This window comes from Lissotriton vulgaris, chromosome 8 (genome assembly GCF_964263255.1).
Source record: "Lissotriton vulgaris chromosome 8, aLisVul1.2, whole genome shotgun sequence".
NCBI lineage: Eukaryota > Metazoa > Chordata > Amphibia > Caudata > Salamandridae > Lissotriton > Lissotriton vulgaris.
In genome coordinates, this window is record NC_141696.1 from 468,869,279 (window position 1) to 468,891,008 (window position 21,730).

The 21,730-nt window shown below is 46.0% G+C and overlaps 1 protein-coding gene across 6 annotated transcripts in view; it reads left to right on the forward strand.

The window, feature by feature from the left end:
• REPS2 (RALBP1 associated Eps domain containing 2) overlaps positions 1-21,730 on the forward strand; it is a 1,031,179-nt gene that overhangs the window by 332,526 nt on the left and 676,923 nt on the right. For 4 of the 6 annotated variants that reach the window (XM_086934261.1, XM_086934263.1, XM_086934264.1 and 1 more), the window contains exon 4: positions 11,522-11,612. In XM_086934261.1, the coding sequence (XP_086790387.1) occupies positions 11,522-11,612 (91 nt within the window). The remainder of the gene's footprint in view (positions 1-11,521; positions 11,613-21,730) is intronic. The other 2 variants (XM_086934262.1, XM_086934265.1) reach the window with 1 other exon arrangement.

The following is a 21,730-nucleotide window of genomic DNA, read 5'->3' on the forward strand; positions in this document are numbered from 1 at the left end:
AGCTGGTACACAGAGTAACTTAGGCTAACTAAACAACACTGCAAGCAACTGGAGCGCAAATGTAGAACAAGTCAGAACACCACCGATAAAGACATCTTCAAATCAGCCCTAAGACCATCAGCAGATATGGAACACCAGGCGCACAGCTCTAGCAGACTGCACTACCACTGGCACTGACAGCAGCAAGGAAATGTTCACCATCATCAAATATTTCACTGCACCTCCTGCCTCCTCCAGCAAAATCACCCCTTCACAGGACCTTTGCAACAAGCTTTCAGAATTTTTCTGCAACAAGACCACTTCCATATACAGCAACTTTGACCCCTAACTGGACCTCCACAACATTGCAACTCAACTTCCCATCACTCATGATTGCAGAATGAACCCTGACCTCTTAGCCCACCGTCACCACCATCGAAATCGCTGGCACCATGAGGATCATTCACTCAGGGGCCCTATCTGACCTGTGCCCCCACTGTGCCTTCACCAAAGGACTCCTAACATTCAGCAAAGCACTAACATCATCATCAATGCTTCCATTGACTCACTCACATTCCCATACACCTGGAAACATGCCACCATCACATACCTGCTCAAGAAATCATCCACTGACTCAGCCACGCTTTCCACTACACTCCCATCTCCCTTCTACCATACTAGGCGAAGGTTTTAGAGAAGCTAATCAACTGATTCGTCACCGACCACCTAAAGAAACCACAAGCTCCTCGATGTCACGCAGTCCCGCTTCTGGCCCAACCACAGAACATAAACAGCACTCATTGCTGCCATAGAGGCCAGCCGCATGATATATATATGAACTTTATGACACTTTCCCAGCAAAAGCCAGAGACACTGAATGTATGAGGGCCTGGTTTGATTATTCATAGAAAAGTGTGGGGCTGATGAACTTTAGACCCATTGAGTCGGAGGAGATCACTGAGTTAGTCTCTTCAGTTAAGCCAGGATCACCGATGGATCCAGCTTCCTCACCATTGTCGAAAGAGGCAGGGAAGTGGTTAACCCAGTTTTGGGTGAACTGTAGAACTGCTACCTGTTGTTAGGTCAGGTTTCCAGGTGCTGGAAGCATGCGGTTGTAGTGTCACTGTAAAAAACATTATTGGATCCCACCAAACCAGAAAATTACCATCGGGCTTCGCTATTGCTGACCTTCTCCAAAATAACAGAGAAATTTGTTAATAAACAGCTCTCGAGTTTCTTAGAAAGCCATAACCTGCTACATAGGTATACAGTGCTGAATCAGCCGTGTTATTGGCAGCAGAGGCTGTTCGTCAGATTCTGGACACTGGTGATTCTGCAGTGTTGCTGTTATAGGATCTTAGTGGTGCGTTCGATACTGTACCCCATAACATCCTGATTGAGAGGCTCTGGAACTGTGGTATTCGATACAAAGCATTGAGCTGGATCGCTTTGTTTTTGCAAGGCCAGACCTTTCAAGTGTCACAAAAAGGACATCCGTTAGAAGGGTTCCGAGTGAAACAAGGTGTGCCGCAGAGCTCTTCTTTGAGACCAATTTTGTTTAATGTGTACATGCAACTGCTGGAGGATATCATTGAGCGCCATGGATGTGCCCTTTTTTCATATGTGGATGACATGCAGTTTATCATCACACTGTCAAAGAATTCGGCCCACATGGCCACATGCGCCCTTGCCTAGTAGAAGTAGCTAGTTGAATCAACCTGACCGTAGGCAATCAAGCAAACATCTGGTCTACTGCATGGTGGCCTCAGGACCTGGGCTCAGCTACTGCACCTGAACCTAAAGTCAAGAATCTTGGTGTTTGGCTTGATGATAAGATGTCTTTTGACAGTATAGTCACTGTAGTGGCAGGAAAATGCTTTGGACTGCTCCAAGATGCTGAGTAAAATCTTGTGCCTATTGCCAGAGTCGGCAAAAAAAAACCGATTATCCAGGCACTGGTCATATCAAGACTAGAATATTGCAATATTCTGTATCTTGGAGTCACTCAGGGATAGATCAAAAGAGTTCAGAGAGTGCAAAATTCTGTGGTATGCCTTGCTCTGAATTTGCCAGGTCGTTTGCTTTTGGGGCCATGCTTAGAAAATGGCATTGGCTGACAGTTAATTATAGATCCTTTTAATACATAGTGCTACTGTCACAAAACCTTTGCTAACAAATGACTGGGATACCTTCAGTCGCTAGTAAGGCAGTATGTCCCCTCAAGGAATCTAAGATCAGCAGGGGAGTTGCTGCCGACTGTTCCAAAGGTGAAGAAAGTGTGCTTGTGGGAGCACTTTTAGCTACCCAGCGCCAAAGCTGTGGAACGCCTTGCCCTTATCAGTTCATCCGGTGCAATCGGAAGATTTGTTTAAGAAGCAACTTTTAACTTGTTTTTTCAGATCAGGATGCTTGAGAATTTGAAAGCAATAGGCAGTGTGCAGAGACCTGCTTCCAGAGCTGGAACATCTTCGTGCTGTATTGTTTTGCCCCTCCCTATTGCTCCACCTCCAGCGTTCGCTAGCGCGGAGGTGTGTTAGCAGCCCTATGATGAAGCATGACACAGCGTACTGTGTGTGAGGGCAGTTTTAGACACCTGGCTATCTCCCCCAGTACCCAGTACTTCTTTGGTGTGTGTTTAGGTCATCAGAGGAGGTCGAAGTGGGACATATATTCCTCCTACCCCTTACTCTTTTCTGTGGTGAGTCAAGAGTATGCCTGACCTGTAGGGGATCCCGCAAGGCGACAATAACAAGATGGCAGCCATGGATCGCCCAACACCCCTCTGACTCTCTGACTCGCACTGCAGAGTAGCCCACTGTGGGACCAAGTGTGAAAAGACCTGCAGGCGTGAACCCGATGAGCAAGGTCTCTCCCAACCTGGCGGACCCTGTAGGAGGCATTTGGGCAGGGACTGCTGCTGCTCACAACTGCCCAGAGAGCAATAGAGCCTAAGGAGGCCGGGGGTGCGGACATGTGGGGGCAGCCAAGAGAGGAGATGGGATCTGACACACCTTGAGCCCTGAACCACCCGACAGCAGCAACTCACCTGAGACTCAACTGGGTGACTGAGCTCCAACTGCATTTCTCACAAGGGAGGACAATGGAGATGGGAGAACTGTGACGCAGGCTGCCATAAAGCTGCCCGCCACTGGGAAGGTAAAAGTGGGGACTGCTGCTGACCTCTGACTCCTAGTGGGGAAGAGAAAAAAGTGTGCAGCAGTTCAGCGAACATAGCGGTCACTCAATACCCTGGGGGGTACTGCATTGACTACGACGTCACACTGCTGCTTTGTATCGGAGCCCCAGAGTGGTGAGTGCCATACCTCCAGAGCCCCTATTGAGGGACAAGTAGCGGTGATGCCCTTGCTAAATGGAGACTTGGGAGAATAGACAGAACATGAAGATGAGCATCTAATTGGCCCGAGGGAGCATTGGCTTTCACTTTGGAATAATACCTGAGCCTGTATCTTTGGTGGAGCGGTGCATTGTGCCCCATCTCCAAGTGCTGTGGAGCGCTGACGCTTGGGGATGCACTTGCACCCACGGGTCTCGCTGCCTGGGCTGCTAGAGCCTTCCATTGACACCTGAGAGCCCGCAACGACGTGTGGAAGCCACTGAGAACCTTGGCCTAGCAGACCACAAAGACTGTGTTGCATACTTCCTAGCACAGCCCAAAGGGGCGGCCCATGAGGTGCCCCTACTGTCCAGTCTGATCTGAACAGAGAGCGCTCTCTTGTGACCTACTGCAAGGCCTAGACACCAACACGAAGAGGACTCTGAGCTCCATCCTAACCTTTCTCCCTCTGCATCTTTGCAACTGGATGGGTTGGCCCTGGTATCACCTCAACCACTTTTACCATATGGGGACACCAGTAAACTCATGTCGAGGAGACGGGCATCTTCCAAGCACTTCCTATCACCTGTCTCCAATTCTCTACCATGGGTAAAGCTAACAGAAAGAAGGACCTAGACACGGGAGGCCTGATCATGAATGTTCCTGCTGAAAGTGTATTTGCGAACATGGTGACAGCACCATAGGTGGAACCCCTGAGGAGCCGACCCTACAAGAAATTCTGCTGGCAATCACCACATCCAGAGAAGTCCTGGAAATGAAGATCGATATATTAGGGACGGACCTGAGCATCCTGAAAGATGACAACCGGTGCCTAGCGGAGAGGGTCTTAAAAATGGAGAGAACGATAATAGACATCCCTTCTGATTCTGGGAAATAGAGCAGAAGATGTTGAAAAAGGATCACTGAAGAACAATATCTGCATAATAGGACTCCTGGAGGGCATACTGGGGAGAAACTTGTTGACTTACCTGGAGAGATGGGTGCGTGAGGAGGTTGCCCCAAAGGGCTTCTCTCCGTTTTGCAACCTGGAGGTGGCACACAGAGCTCCAATGAGCCACCCGCCACTGGGCACACCACCACAGCAGGTGGTGGCCAGGCTTTTACATTACAAAGACCTTGATCACATACTGGACCAGGCTTGGAAGAAAGGGGACATTAGAGTGGACAATGGCAAAATCATGATCTTTCTGGAATTCACGAAGGTGACTAACTGGTGGAGCCCACATTAGCATGGATATTAAGATCCACAAAATGAGGAAAAGGAGGAGGAGTTGGGTGTCCAAAATATTTTGGACCACCACATCCTCCTCCTTTGCCTCGTTCTGTGGTTATAGTGTGTTCACGACAGGGAGGATGGAAAAGGAGCAGTACCTTTCTTCCCTTCCTATTTGTGTGATGGTATATTAAGACTAACAAAGGGAGGGACGTAGAGCACATCAAGGTCTAGCATACGTGCTCCAAATAATCTAATAAATGTATGTGGGGTATGCAGTTCCTAAAGAAGAATGAGTGTCTATGTGGGTCAACGAATATTCTGTAGGGTACGCAGTGGGTGTGACCCTGCAAGAATCAAATGCCCTCACACACCTGGATAGGTGACATGCTTCATCATAGGGTGTTTGCTCCTCGTCGGGCCAGCGCTGCAAGGCCCGATGGGCACCCTCAATGGGGGCTCTTTGCTGGAGATCTTCTTGTCTGCCGTTTGGTGATGTGCAGGTTTTGGGGCTTAAGGAGTAGATTGGTGTTGAGGTGTGAAGGTGTAAGGTTAAAAATAGGGAAAGAGGTACTTCTTAGGAAAAACTTAAGTTAACAAGTTCTCTTACTTGCATTAGAAATGAGTGGTGCTGGTAGACTTTAGTTTTCTTAGATAGCTATAGGTCAACATGTTTCTAGCTTACGTGTAGTCATAACAATGATCTAGTAGCTATTCATCAGGACAAATATCAACCTAATATTGGTGAGATATGGGAGACTCAGGGACCCCTCTTCACATTCTGCAGACTTGTCTATATCATTTTGCGTTACACCACTAAGCCAGGGCCTGACTGGAAACCAAAATCAGCCCTGGCAAAACTGTTCTAACCAGCCCCACACCGCAGGAGGTGCCAAATAAAGTGGGGTCATGGGATCACTGAGAGGTCACATTACTCTTGACCTCTGGCACAGGCCTATCTCGAGCCCCAGGCAACGTATGGAGGTGGAAATTTGGCTTAGCAAGGTGCCAGGAGCCACTAGCGTAACGACACTTGAGGGTGCCTCCCTGCAAGGCACATAGAGGGGCCCCCTCCGGGCTAAATCAGGAGCTCTCCAGCCACAGTGCTTCCTGAGGGGGCCCCCTGGAGCTTGGGGCCCCCGCACTATAGGGCTGCGGGGGCCTCTGTTACGCCCCTGCCAGGTCCTTAGGGGTCTTTCTCTGAAACTCAAGGGACCCTTGCTGGAGTGGCTGGACACCGCAGTCTGCAGATAGACAGTGCCGCTTGCCCTGCTTCTACAAGCTGAAACTAACATGGTGCTGGCTGGGCTGCTAGGCGAGGAGAATTGAATGTCTGGCTTGAGAAGGCCACACTTGCCAGACCTGAAAGCAGAAACATGCAAAGTACAGCGTGGGGTGTGACATTTCTGAGTGGGGGAGCATACCTAAACTGCTGCTCTAATATCCCTCTTGTCACCAAGGTCTATGGCACAGGGGAAGACTGGGAGGCAGCAGTAAGGAAGGTGTGGTGTGTAAGGGCCAATGGGCCCGGGTAAAGGCAACTCTTTTGTGACTGCCTTGATCTGCATCTAAGATGAGAGCTAGATAACACCATAAAGAGGACCAGTTAGAAAATAAAAAGGTCAGGGTTGAAAAGCATTTTTAAATCTCTAGACACTACTTCCAGAAAAAAGAAGAAAAGAGGTGGTTTCCAGTAATTAATATGACAACAAAAATGTGAACTTCAGCACAAGGAATCCTTCATTTTGGCAGCGCTGTGTGAATTTCAAGGCACAATGAAAAACATCAAGAAAGAAGTCATTTTTTTGACGCCACACTTGCGTGTGTGGACACAAGGATCTCCAAATTAAAGAGGTGGCAAATCACATCTCATGTCTTGAGACATCTGTCATAAGGCTAGAATCTGCTAGTAAGATGATGCGTAAAGAGTATGGATCCTGCCTGGGTCCTGCACAGAACCCCGACTTCTGGAGGTTACCATAGATGCTGCGAATGTCTTCCTTCTGAGTGCCCTGTCTTCAGTGTTTACTGATGACACATTAGGCACGCCATCCCGAAGTTCTTTGAGGGAGAGGGCCTAGCTATCGGCTCACCTCCACAGGTAACTGTTTGCAGGCCTAGAGCCTCTACCTACACGAGGTCCGAGTGAGTTCTCTGAAGATGACAGAGCGAAGTGGCCCCAGCAAAAACGATTTGATGTTACATGATGCCAATATCAGATGAGATGCAACTTTGATTGGCAGCACGGTTTTGATAGTGCCAGACTCTAGCCAAGTCACGCAGGAGGAGTCGCTAGCAGCATTTTAAAAATGCACTACTAAAAGCTGTTAACTGAAGCATCCTTCTCGCGGCCCATATCTTACACAGTTGAAGGCAGGATGAATTTTGCCCATTGACGTCAAAGAGCTATTCCTGGATCCATGTCATTGTGAATTGGTGGAGAATTTCAGGGATTGATTGTTGAGTTTACACCTTTTATTTATTGTGCCCTTCTTTAAGCCAGACATGATGCTGAGTGACCCACCTCAGCCTGTGCAGGGACATCCATTGATAAATATCCCGTTCAGATAACAGTAATTTTAGCTATGAGTATGAACTATTGATTGAGGTTGGTTTTGTTCATCCCCCGCCTTCCTTTTCTGCCCCACTCTCCTATCTGGGTTTTCATTTGAAGGGGGAGTGTGATTGTGTTCCTGGGTTATGATCACAAAATATTTATTTTGTCCAGTTGGGAAATGTTATAAATTTTTTGAAATATGGTATGTGAAATCCTGTAACAAAACGTTTACTAACTCAAAATGTTGCAGCCAGTTCACAAGAATGCCTGAAATGTACTTCCATACGTATGTCTATGTTTGGATAAAATGTCCGACTTTTTAGGTCGAGCCTGGCGTTGCAGCGCGAAGCGCTGTCGCCAGCGAGGCTTATTGTTATCCACTTGCCTCGAAAGTGGGACAGGAGATAGGCTTGCGCACAGCTTTCGGCGATTTGCGCAGGTGTACGCGCACGTACAGTCACGTGTGTGCACATCTCCTGTCCCAGTTCAGTCCTCGCAAGCCAGTATGCACTTTAATTTAAACACGCGCACTGTGCCTTCATCGGCGCACAACCACTGGTCAAATGGAGAATCTCCTACTCACCCGGTCTGCGGGGGGATTCCTCCTGAATGGCGGCTGGCTGCGGTGTGGTTTCGGAGCACTCCTGCTCCTCTATACTTCTGGCAGCACGACGCGGGGCTCTCTCCTCAGTCACGGGAGCCCCGCACTGCCATCTGCTGCTCTTCACCCGGGCCCCCTCCTGGGACCCGGGACTTCAGCTACCACACTTCTTTTCTGGCGCCTGGGCTCCCTCTTCACCACGGGAGCCCCGGAAGGGGACAGGCGCTGCCTGCACCATCCTCACGCGCCGCCCTGGGCAGGAGCCGCAGAGCATGTGCAAGCTACATGTACTGCGCATGCTTGGGCAGCTATTTTTTTGGGGGAAGAGTCAGCAATACTGTTTTTGTTGTATACGAAACCCCGCTTTCTCTTCTTCCTTCCTGCGCCAGTCAATGCTAGGCAACACACCGCATTTCAAGAGGCCACAGCCCGCCCTCGTGAAGTTTGTTTGGCCTCGTGACAGGACAGACAATAGTGTGCTTCCATTCAGTAAGCCATCTTTGCCCAAAGCAAGAAAACATTTAGCTATTTTTTATTAAGGTACTCGCAAAATGCTGGTGCGCTCGGTGCAGTGCATAAATAACATGCCTGGCACACGAGCAGTCGTTCACCCCCGGCTCAAGTTAAGCACTGCTCATCAGAGCACCTGCCCACGTCGCTCCACCCTCCCACTGTGCAGGATGCTGCTCTCACAGTGTAACGCAGGAGCCCTTACCATGAGATGAAGGACAGCGGCTGCCTACAAGATAACGTAGCCGTGGCAGCTAATCTGTATTCCTGTTGTAAAACATTGCCAAATTGTGTTTAGCGGAAGGCCCACCCCCACACCTGTCATAAAGGGAGGCCTTCTTTAATTGGCTGACTAGCTCTCCGAATGACAGAGCACAATGTAGCACACAGTCGCCATCATTATACGGGATGCCAAGGCGCTCTTTCTGTAAAACCAATGTGTGGTGGTCACAAGAAAAATGCAAAAAAAAAACCTGCTTACATTGATTTCTACCCTTCCATAACATTATGTCACATACCCCTGTGTCTTTGAACCCATTTTTTGCACAAAACAGAGGTGCTCCATAGAAACAACTTCCTTTCTTAGCTATTTAACATAACAACCAAGAATCTGAAACGAAAATAATATTATATATTTATATGGAATTTAAACATTGGGAAAATAATTACAATGCCAGAGAAGCAATACGTTAAAACTCACCAACCTATGGCGGGATCAACGTGACGTTTCTGTATTTGACGTCTAACGATATTACCCTACACGTCAGCAGCGAGGGAGGCATACTGGTATAACATCTTTTTGAATATGACTCCAGCATAGTCTTTCTGCAGGCAGACTCCTAGTTTTATTTTGTTTGCTTCTTTTAGCTCATATTTATAGCGCGAACTCGACCCGAAGGTTTTGGAGCGCATAACATGAGCACCAGTTACGTTCGTTACACGTTACTTTTACCCAACCCATTTCAAACATTAGACTTTTTCAAATAAAGTGTTGTGGCCTTTTCCCGAAATATATTGAGAGGGGAACCCTCAGAAAGGCACTGGAGTGGGTCAAGTTAGCTAGAAAGGCGGTATGATTTTTTTTTTCGGGCTTCTGCCAGCTTCCCGTGCAGCCCTGCGGAGCTACTGGTTTCGAGCACAGAATAAACTCCAACGCACCGTGTGATCTTAATCGATTTTCTTTCTTGGACTGCTGGTACCAAAACGTACAAAATCGCCCAACTATTAGCAAATACTTTCCCTGACAAAAAGTCAGACTGGCTTGCTTAACACAGCTGTCCTGTCTCTATTTCTTTAAAAAAACTTGAGTAGTCCAGACTGCATTATTAATTTTTTGGTGTGTTTTCACTTCGCGTTTTGATGCTTCAACATTATGTGGAGTGACGGTCAGAGCTGCCCGCTTCGAGTCTCGGCGTCGGCTGATAGGGACCGGGTGAGGGTGGGAAGGGGTTGTGCCTATCCCCCTCCAATCTGCACACTTCATCCTGGCTCTCTTTGCATCTTAGTGTGAGCGTTATTACATGTTTGCACGCGTTCGTATATGCACGTGTGTGTGCGTGCGTGGGCCTGTCTGATTGTGTGTCTGGATCTGTATTTGTGTGTGCGCATGTGTGGGTCTATGTTTGTTTGTTTGATGGAGTGTCTGGATCTGTGAGTATGTGCGTGTGTGATTGTATGTGCGTGCCGTGTGGATCAGTGTGTTGGATGGTGTGTCTGGATCTATGAGTCTGTGTGCCTGTGAGTCTGTGTGTATTTGTGCCTGCATACGCGTCTATGTTTGTGTTTGCCCGAGGTTAAGTGTGTAAGTCTTTGAGTACGAGTCTGTATGTGTACGTTTGTGTTTGTATGTTTTGACATGTGCATAAGTACTTGTTTCATATTCAGTCACCAGCACCAGGAGGCTCTGTCCAGCATCATCCGCGACATCTTGAGACCTCACTGGAAGTGATGCAACAACCCTATATAAAGGTCACAGGTTCCAGTCACTTTTGTTCCCTTACTAAGCATGCCTCAACCAATGTGGGGATCCGTAACCTCTATTTTTGGGACATTTTAGGCCTGTTTTTTTTCTTTCAAAAAGACTATCAGATTAATTTAGAAAACCTTTTATATGCGAATTCAAAGACTGTGATTCTCGAAATGTATATCTATCACATGCACGATGTATTTTCAGAATGTAAAGTAGTCACTGTGCACAGTGACTTCATTGCAAACTGAGAATTCTATACAAGAACGTATGTCTACTTTTAAATCAACAGGCTTCTATAACTGTTGTTCACCTACGCAAAGCCATCCCAACTGGCACCCCTGCCTACTTGACTAACTACTTTGCCATCTTTAGTTGCCTTGGCACACTCGCACAAGGGCACAATCTGAATGGGTTTACGAAATGCAAAAAAAATAATTCCTGCAAGCCTTCTCTATCCATGTACCGAGAATCTAGAACAATCTCCCCATATCCATTAGGACTGCCCAACCCTGCTCCATTTTAAACAGCATTTGCAATGCAATAGGTCTCACATTTGCGTGAGTTTAACCTATTGGCATTGTAATTGACAATGCCTTTTTATTTACAATTAAAAAACCAACACATAAATAAAAGGCATTGCCATTTACAATGCCAATAGTTCAAACTCTAACAACTGCGAGACCTATTGCATTGCAAATGCTTGTTTGGAATTATCATGTAAAAGTAATAGGCAGGCATGAATAAAATGCACAACTGCCTTTGCACTTACCAACCTTTTTTTAAAGTTCTTCATTGGGGATATGTATTCCATGCAGTAAAGCCTCTTTCCCTACACCTGTGTAATTTTGGAGTTGTTCTGTCCCCGTTACCACTCCAAATAGGGACTTGCTCAGTCCCTTTTCATTACTAAATCTCTGATTGTATTATGGGTTGGAATATACAAGCCGAAATTTGCAAATTCCATCAAATGTACCTATCTAGGCAGGCAATCCGGTCTGCATCCCTCTCCTTCTAACACGTTTTCTCACAGTCATAAGTGATATTACATGATGCTGGTGTAGTTTTATGTGTCTAGATACATTTACAACCGTAACTTCATATTTTGTGAATTAAAAACGTGAATTTGCATTGGTATTTGCACACTTAGACTTTACTTAGGATGTGCAAACACCTCTGTAAATCGAGCCTTGAAAGACTATTATAACGTTTGAGCATCTGAGTAAATCAGGAAGATCATTTTCTTTAATTTTGTTGCGGATTGTATTTATTATTTCCCTACTGCTTGTATTTCTCTTAACTTTGTTTATCTTATGCAAATCTTCTTTGGTTTCTCACAGCAGGAAACAGACTCTCCCCCTTTGTCTCCGGTCAGTTCCTCGCCTCCTTCTCCCAGCAGTTACCTGAGAACACACCTGCCTTACGGTTATGGTAAGTCATGGAGTGCTGCAGACCATGCAGGTAAATTCAGGTCATTATATTCACATCAGTGCCACACACTTCCGAACCATCACCTCACTTCCGGAATTTCGAATGGCCCTCAAGAACTGGTTGTTCGAATTAGCCTCCAGGACCTGCAAGCGCCTGGATACCCTCTCGGGTGATTAGCCTTGCTTTATAAATCCTGATTGATTGATTGACTTGGAGAAAAGTCCCTTGTTGTTCTACATTTTGTTTGATGTATTATTTGATGTTCATGGACAACTTTGGTCTAAATTGTAATGCAGAGGAGTAGTAAAGCACTGTGCCCCTATTAACTTTTGCAAATCATGTGGATAATATTTGCTGCTGTTTTGATCCCTAAATGCCAGCTTGGATAGCTGCTTAAATTGCACTACATTAGCTATTTGTGCAGCGCGGATCTCATTAATACTCAAGTTCTTTAGCAGCCCCATTTTTAGGTCGAGCCTAGAGCAGTGCATGCACTGCTTGCTCGACTTTTAGTAAGGGGGTTGTCAAAGTGCTACCAGAGGCATGTGCACGCGCGCAGCCACCATCTGTCTTTTCTCCGTCACGGGTATTTAAGTGCATCGCGATCAATTTCACTTTCGGCGCCCGCGAGGCCAATGCTTTTCGTGCGCATTTGGTTTTTTTATTTCCTTTTTGCACGCGCACACAACTCCCGATCGTAGCACTTTCGCGCGCACATTTGCTTGTTCGTTGCTAGAGTTCTGCCACCCACTCTGTTCTCGCCACAGCCCACGCCTCGCAGGTGCATTGCTGCCACATCGAGCCTTCCTCTTACTGCGTTAACCTGTGCGTGGGGGCCCACGGGCTGCACCCGCACTGCAGAGGGCGAGCCATGGTAGATCCGGCTGCAGCCACTCCTGTGTCGACACTGCCCCTATTTCGGTGCGCCTGCTGTTAGGTACTCAAATTGGACCCTTGCGCCAATGTGACGCTTGTAAAAACGATAAGTATTTTTTTAACGCCTTCTCCGCTTTACGTTTCCAGCTTTCATCCTGTGGCGGATGCGTGTTAAAATGCAGCAGCGTGCTGCATTATGTTCGAGGAAGTCTTTATCTTCATATTTCCATATTATCAGAAGTAGGTGATTCCCCACTGCCTCATCCAGGCTACAGTCACTTATTGCCCAAATTATCCACATTATATATGACGCAGCTGTCATGCTTCACCCGTCACTCCCCCAAATCATCAATTCAACGACCCTCATATTTCAACACACCATGCAGTAGAGATTCACACCCTTTCATCACTCAACGTATGGCCGTTATTTAACACTTCCACTGGTCGCAAAAATTGGCATTCCCCCCTTGCAAACCTTGCTGTGTCTCTTTGCACCAATTCACTGATCCACCCATCTGAGCCTTCACTGGTTTAGTCTTATTCTTGATATCACAATACTGCGTGTTTTTGTCATGTGTGTTCTTGACCCTTTCAGTTAACTAGGTACACATTGAACAATTCCAATAAAAGTGTAGTTTTATTCTTCCAACCAGTGGAGCAGTACCGAATGTGATCACAGCCTGCCCTCTAACCACTCCCTGCTCAGCCCTCCACTAGGGAACCCACACACATTACCAAAAACTTTCCATTCCTAACATTCCGCATACTCCAAGCCACCACAAAACTCCTGTTACGCCAGAAATGCTGTGGAAGCTGCTCCTTAAGACCATGGACCTCAGTTAGGGTTTGCACATGTGTTCTCTTTGTCTGCCCTTGTACCTGTTGTTTTAGGGGCATGAAGGCAGTGGCAGAAACAAAGTGCTCTGGATTCTGAGTCACATTTTATTTACATTCTGTGTCCTTGCTCTACTCTTTATAGAACATAACAGAAAGTCGAGGGGCTAGGGGCATCCCAAGGGATCAACCCTGTACTGTTTTTGGTGGTCAAAATGATTGTTATATCAAATGCATTGGTATTGTCCACTCGTTTTGGAAGAGCAATGCATATATTCGTATGAAAAGATAAGATTTTCATCCTATAGATAACACCACATTTTCCATAAACTCAAAAATAGTTTCTGCACAGGGGTGACTGTTATGGACAGGAAATAGTTGTAATTCATATTTTTAATTCAATGTCCTTCATAACTTATGATAGGTGACGGATTGTGACATCTTCATTTGTGACCAATTAAACAAGGTGTAGAAGTTTTATTGTTTAAGATAAAAAAAACTTTCAAGATTACACCTTTCACTTCTTGATATGTTTTACTAACCCCTTTACTGCTGGGATTCCTTTAGACTTTCGGGATAGAAGTGTTCAAGACTTTAACTAAACCCCACAATAGTCTTAAATTGACCAAGGCATTCGAAGTCCAGATTTAAAAGTTTTTCCAGTGACTCACCTGGAAAATAATCTTTCAGTTTCTTTGCTGGTTGACCTTCAAAGCCGTCCTGAATTCCCTCGAGCCAAGAACAACTTTTAATATTTCAGCAGACTGAGTAATATCCAGTGGTTTGATGTTATTATCTTTGCACTTTGCGTCAAGGGTTCGGATATCTGTGGTTTTATTTTTTGGCACTGTGTAAGTGATTGGTGATTTAATCTTAAATAAAACTATTCTCCTGAGACTTAAACATAGCCATCGATTTTCCCAGGTAGCTAAGGTTATTGGATTTCACATCCCAAACAATTTCAGTGATATCCAGAGTTAACTTGCCCTAAAACCCTCAACACCACTGTACTTGCTGCTGGGGACTAGTTAGGGTGTGTACAGCATATGTGAATGGCATACTACATAGAAACGGAAGAGGGTATGCATACTAGAGGAACTTTCTGGCAGTCTGGGCCGACTGCTAGCTTTAGTTGCATGTAAGAGGGCATAGCTTGGGCAATATTAACCCATACTTTTGAGTATGGTGGCCAACTTTTTCTCCATCTGCCACACTGGCAGAGGAAAATAGACAGAGAGACTTTTAGCAAATCAAACAAGCATTGGCATAGCCAATATGTCTCGCCTTTGGGACCTTATAAGTGTTTAACCATGCAACAGTTAATGTTGTTGCACCAAGGATATTGTGCTGCCAAACTAAATACTTATAAGATCCCAAAAGCGAGACCTATTGGCTATGCGAATGCTTGTTTTACTGGTGATCAGTAGGTCCTTGGCAGTATCTTAAGAGTAGGAGCATAAAAGTACCGCTTTTGTCTTGTCTTCTTGTGATGTCCCGTCTTCCTGTTGTATCCAATTTTTCTCTTCATGTTTCATAATTAACTTATCCAAGGTCCCTCTCATTTCGTCAGATGTCACAGATTTGGTCCATCGTGGTACTGACTAAGATTTGTAAAACACAGACATGGCAAAGGACAAGAAAATTGCTCCATAGTGCTAAGTTATTACCAGTTTGATGTGGTCATTAATGGTCCTTCTGTGTACACTCAAGGGCTTGGAGTCAAGTTTAAGGCCCTCAAAATTCAGTAATTTCAAGATTTTGACAAACGTCCTGTAGTCTCTGGGGCATAGACGTGTTCAGAGTTGGCTTCAACAGACAAATAACCTTTTGCAGAAATGCACAAACTCAATTATATGACGTTTTCAAAGATGTTCCAAGTGTAATTTTCCAAATTTCGTTTCCTTTGTAGCAAATGATCTCCATTACAGATTATCTTCTTGCACGGTTTAGTGGTGGGAGTGGGAACTACTACTTAAGGGTGCTGTTATATTAAAGAAAAGTGTGTCTAGTAGTGGTAGTTCTTACCCCTCAGGCCTAAAGCACAACCACCTAAGTTACTTGTGTACTTCCATCGAGGAGGCCTGAACCTTGGTTACGGTGTGAGTGATTTGTATTGTTATGGAGTTTCTGTGTAGTGAAACATTCATCATTTAACCCGTTCTATGCTCATGACGGAGCCGCTCCGTCATGAGCCTCCGTTGAGCTGTGCTCATGACGGAGCGGTTCCGTCATGGCCCGCTTGGCGGGCCTGCGCGGCGCGAATTTTGTGCCTGCGCTGAGCGTTCCATTGAGCGGGCGCGTTCGTGACGGAACCGTTCCGTTACGAGCACAGCTCAACCGTGGCTCGTGACGGAGCGGCTCCGTCACGAGCAAGCGAGCGCCGCTCGACCCCCTCACCCCCTTAGCGCTGCGGCGGAATTCCCGCCGCAGCAAAGGGGTTAAACAGTAGTTTAGAGCTGTTGGATGTCTCGGATTGTGTCCTATACATTGGTCCCACTGGAATGTCTTCATATGTGGGATGTACTTATGTTTTTCCACCAGACCTGTTGTATGTATATCCTTGCCAACCTTGTTAGGACTCCAGACTTTTGAATGATGAAGTTGTTGTACTCCAGTGCCTCATCGGGTTCAACACAATGGAGGTGAAATCCTGTCTCCCTTGCATGTTAAAAGCCCAGTGTCAGTTGGCTGGGTCATGCAAGTGGATACCCCCCCCCCCCCCCCCCCCCCCGTTGGAGTGGAGTTAAATCGGACTTTTTATGATTCTTTGTTACAAAAGTGACATGACTACCACATCCTGTGAATGCTTCTTTTTAGGGTGGTGGGTGTAGCAGGCGCGTCAGTTATTATTGACAACTTCTTCTGTAAGCGAAGCTAAATATCCCCTTGTTTGTATGGAATTCTTTGCCTCTTATGTTCATTTGCTCACTTGCTTAGAGATATTTATAGTAAGCACATTAAGATCCGCAGACCATGGAGGGCTGTGCATTGCAAGAGGTTTCATAGCCAACATGTGAGAATATGGAGACATGCAGTTAGGTCCACAATGCGAACGACGGACAGTGAGTATGTACAAATATAGAAGAGATCAGAAACACATAATTACAGGAGGTGAGGTGGGGAGTGAAGGGATTAAGTCTAGGATGGTATTATGGTTGTGAAGCATAGGCTATGAGACCTATCCTTTATCTCAGTACATACATATCCCTCACGCCTACTTCAACTAACAACAAAGTATTTTAATTAATCCAAGCCACTGGTGATTACTCTGGGCTGCATTCCATACGACTCAATCTGCACCCCACTAACGACGTGCAGGTAGGCTGAAACCTGTCTGGGGTTAAAAAGGGCTGTCAATGTACAGGTGACCAGCACTCTATGGTGTGTTTTCATGTGTGTCCTTCAACATATGCATGGGGCGAGCTGGCAAGTTTCAACTGCGTGTCTGGTATGGGTAGAGTTGTTCACTGAGTTGGAAGAGGTAGTTCCAAATTTTAGAAGAAATCAGTGTGCTAACAAATATGGATTCTCCATACAGTCCCATAGCTTTTGGAAAAAAGTGTCAGTGCTTTATTTGTGGCTGTGGTTGCAGTTGGTGTGCACCTACACTCATTGTTGACGACCAGGACTTCTATGCAGAGCAAGAGAGAGAGAGTCAGCAAAGGAAGAAAGAAGGAGGAAGAGAAAGATGGAAGACAGTGATAAAGAGAGGAAACGGGGATGAAAGAGAACCAGCAAGAGTGAGAGAGACAGCTAACTAAGAAAGAAAGAAGCATGAGGTGGAATAAAAAGTAGGGAGCCTTGTTATTTGACAATCTCATCATTCGGCAGCACCAGTGGCTTGCTGCTAAGAAAATATTTGCGTTCCTGGAATTTTGTAAACAATTTAACTAGTGAAACATATTAAACGTTTTTAGCTTCTATGGTGCTTTTAAGTTCACTCTGTCAGTCCACTATCGACAGGTCAGACGTGAAAGGCATTGTTTTAAACTTTTACAACCCATAAGACATGTTTGAAGTGAACACTGCAACAGCAAGGTTGCCATATATAAAAGATCTGCTTTTAATGTACTGTTCGCAACAACTGTATCAATGCATATATTTTACAGTTTAAGTCAAAATGACAAGTGATCACATTCAGTAAATGTAAGCTCCTGTGTTACTTTTTGTGTTTGTCCGTTTTCGGCTTCGCTTTTAGTGAGGCTTGCACTTCAGAGCACTTCTGACGAGTATGAAACGAGCAGATTTCCTGAATTGTTCTTCTGTGCTCCATGAGCCCAAATGTAATTAAGGAAATGCGATTTTAATGTCTTGACTTAATCATCTTCCTGCTTCCAGAGATGGGCTAAGCTCTTGTATTTCATTTCATAACTGCAGTTTTCGTTCTAATGTAGTCAGTTTGAGTTCCCCACTTTCCTGTAGGGCCCCTGTCCTCCTTAAGATGTATGATATTTTTGTGGGTTTTTTGTGGGTTTTGCTTATAAACATATGCCTATTTTCATAAAATGGAAATCCGTTTTTCCGGTTGGAAATAAGTGAGCATTACTATCTTTTTATAGCGTCGTTACATTTCAATGCTTTACACAAGGGTGGCTCCTCTGCTGTGGCGGAGGAGCGTCGCCCTACTGAAAAATAAAATGATAATAAAAAACATTTTATTTTTCTTACCTATTTGCCAGCCATGCCAAGGTTATGGCGGGGGCAGAGCCATGCTGACAAGCATCACATCAGCAGTAGGGAGGAGTGGTTGTCACTTGTAAGTGTGCATGCCAGTTTTGCTGGCTGTCTTAGACCGGCCAAACAGACATGCACACTTAGGTTTATTCAACCCAGCTATGTTGTACAGCCGGGTTGGAGAAAATCTGCAGGATCCCTGTGCCCGAGCGAGCGTTAGACCAGCCTGCTCAGGTCAATCGAGGTGCTGCTCTTATGGTAGGCATAGCATGAGAGCAGCATCTGGATTGGGTGGGGGGTGGGGAGCCTGTGAATTGAAGCCCATCTACTTCTGACACATGAGGAGCAACAAGGCGGCCAGCAATGGGATCGGAGCGGCACAAAGTCTTTTTATTTTATTTTCAAAACCCAACCCACAGCCACCCCGCCCTACCACTTTACTAAAGCAGCAGCCGCTACTGGCTTTAAATAGTCAGTTATCTGCACTATTAACCCTTTCTAAATAAACAGAGTGTTTGATCTGCACCTTGAACTTTATACCCAAGACCAAACTGACCGTATATAGAGAGACAAGGGCCATCATCCACGCCGTTAGAGATTATTCTTACGTATGTAAGAGTAACCCGGTTATCATTATATGCTTAAAGTGTCTTGAGCCTCCATATATATTTAAGATGCACTTTATGTTAATGTTCTCAAAACATAGTCTTCTTGCTTTGTCTCATGCTTTTCATCTTGGTCTCAGGGTTCAGAGTGACCATTAGCCAGTTGGAGTTCCAGTACGAGTTCTCTGGACTGTACGGCCTCCCTTGGTTGCAGCCTTTTGGCTTTGTCACTGCTTGCTTTGTCATGGTTTTTGCCAAACTTAATTGCTGGAGAAGCTGCCGGGTCCTTCTCAATCTAAAAATGGCTAAAAGCAAAAATATGTGTTGGTATCTAAAAGTACACATTCCCATAGCAATCCTTGACACTGAGGGGAACTACTTTCAGTGTGTATGTGTGCCATGTGCCAGAGTAGAATGCGGTAATTTACAGTAAAGTTAGTCAGTGGTTGACATGGCCTGACCATTGGCTCATGCTGTTTGCTGCAGCGAGTGGAAGAAACATTTGAGTGACTCAATAAAAGACCAATGAAGGAAAAGGGCTGGCCAACATCCCAAATAATTAAGCATATTCTGCATATCATTTTTGTAAAATGAAAAGGCCTTGATTAACACCAGACCTAAAAAATAGTCTATATGGCACAAAAAAGAGATCAGAAACCAACTGCAATAAAACATATTGCAAATTGTTGTCATTGAAATTCTAATATTCCGTAGAGGATGGCGATCGCAGCAGATATCTAGGTTGACTGTCCCTGACTCCAGAGTCCATTACACCTTCTGGTGGCTTTGCTCCATCCGAACTTTGCATGTCAGGTGACTGTCTCAGAAAAGTAAACATCACTTGCATGGAAGCCAGACTTCGGGATTCCTCTGAGTTAGCACAAGCTGAGGAGCATTCTAGGGAGGGTGCATTCTGATTCCCACTTGTATTCCATGAGTAGGAAGTATCTGTTCTAACTAGAGCATGACTTCTTTAGCTGAACGTGATTCCACAACTTCCACCTTAAGATATTTGCTGTAATTATCCACATGATTAAGGAGCAGAAGACCATTGGGAAGAGAGGTGAAATCAGCACACACTCAGCACATGGCCATTGTGAGCATGTGTATCCTCCTTGATCTTTGATGCAGTCAGTTCACCCCGGCCCTATCGCTTGGTAAAGGAGACATCTAGATATCAGATCTTCTACTTGTTAAAAGAGGAAATCATACTTTCTGGCACATCTTTGGTTTTACAATGCCTTGATGACCTGCATGTGCCAGCTTGAGGATGTGTGGTACTAGTGTGGTGGCGTAAACAATGCAACACTCCTGACACTCCCCCAATTCCCAGCCCCCAAGCAGCAACTCTTTCTCAGTTACTGACAGTTCATGACGCATATTGCACAGTGCTAGCAAGGATCTCTCAGCCTCTTATGTGTGGTGTTACTGTCTGTGGAGAATATTTTCCTGTTATACTATCTGTTACTGTTTTGGCAGTGGTGAGGCACCTGCCAAAGTCACTGCAGCCATTAGTCCTGGACCCATGATATACCTCTGCAAAAAATTTGTTGTCAAGAGATTTTCATTTTTGGTTTGTGTTTTTGTATCATTAGAGAAGTAATTTAGCTTGGGTAGACATTGCTAACCTGGGTTGAATTCTCTTTTTAGATCAACTAATCGACTGAAAACTTCATCATGTAAGAAACTAGCAACGGATAAAAACATGTTTGCCCTTTGAGAATCACATACTCTGTACTTTGTTTTTTCACAAATCCCTTTGGCCGTTGTTCTTGATAAACCACAGATAACAAAAAGATTCCACCACTTTACAATATCATCCTCTCCTTGTTTGGAAAGCTATAGTAATGGTGGTGAGAAAATTGTGTTTAACCCAAAGAAATGTGTCATGGGAACACTGTGTTTTTAAAATACCCCTCACACACAAGGAGTCCCTCAGTGTCATGCTTCACCATGGGGGTCTTCCCGTCCCTCTATGGGGCTGGGTGTGCTGCAAGCTAGGTGGGAGCTGGAGCACTTAGTTAAGTGAAAAGACTATGTGTGGTGCAAAGGCAGAAATTATAGGGTTGAAGTGAGGGATAGTCATTCAAACAATCAATCATAGCATTTGTAAAGCGCACTACATACCCGTGGGGGTCTCAAGGCGCTGAGAGGGGGGGGGGGGGGAAGGGGTGGTGCTGTTACTGTTCGAAGAGCCAGATCTTGAGGAGTCTCCTGAAGGTTAGAAGGTCTTCGGTCTGCCGTAGGCGGATGGGGAGGATGTTCCACGTCTTGGTGGCGAGGTGGGAGAATGATCTTCCGTCGGCGGTCATTCTTCGGATGCAGGGGACGGTGGCCAGGGCGTGGTCTGCAGAGCAGAGCTGGCGGGTGGGGGTGTAGAGGCTGAGTAGTCTGTTGAGGTACGCTGGTCCGGTGTTGTGGAGTGCCTTGTGTGCGTGGGTGAGGAGCTTGAAGGTTATCCTCTTGTTGATGGGGAGCCTGTGCAGGTCTTTCAGGTGGGGTGTGATGTGGCTGCAGCAGGAGATGTCGAGGATCAGGCGTGCTGAGGCGTTCTGGATGCGCTGGAGTCGTTTCAGGAGTTTGTACGGGGCTCCTGCTTAGAGTGCGTTGCCGTAGTCCAGTCTGCTGCTGACGAGGGCCTGGGTGACCGTCCTTCTAGTTTTCGGTGGGGATCCACTTGAAGATCCTGCGAAGCATGCGGAGGGTGTTGAAGCAGGAGGAGGAGACTGCATTGACCTGCTTTGTCATGAAGAGTGTGGTGTCGAGGATGACCCCTAGGTTTCGTGGGTGGTTGGTGGGTGTAGGGGGTGCTCCTACTGCTGTCGGCCACCAGGAGTTGTCCCAGGCCGAGGGGGTGAAGCCGAGAATGAGGACCTCTGTCTTGTCCGAGTTCAGCTTCAGTCGGCTGTTCCTCATCCAGTCGATAGCCTTCATTCCTTCGTGGAGGTTGGTTTTGGCGGTGTGGGGGTCCTTGGTGAGTGAGAGGATCAGCTGGGTGTCGTCTGCGTAGGAGATGATGTTTAGGTCATGCTGTCGTGCGACGTGGGTGAGTGGTGCCATGTAGACGTTGAACAACGTTGGGCTGAGAGATGAGCCTTGGGGTACGCCGCAGAGGATCTCGGTGGCTTC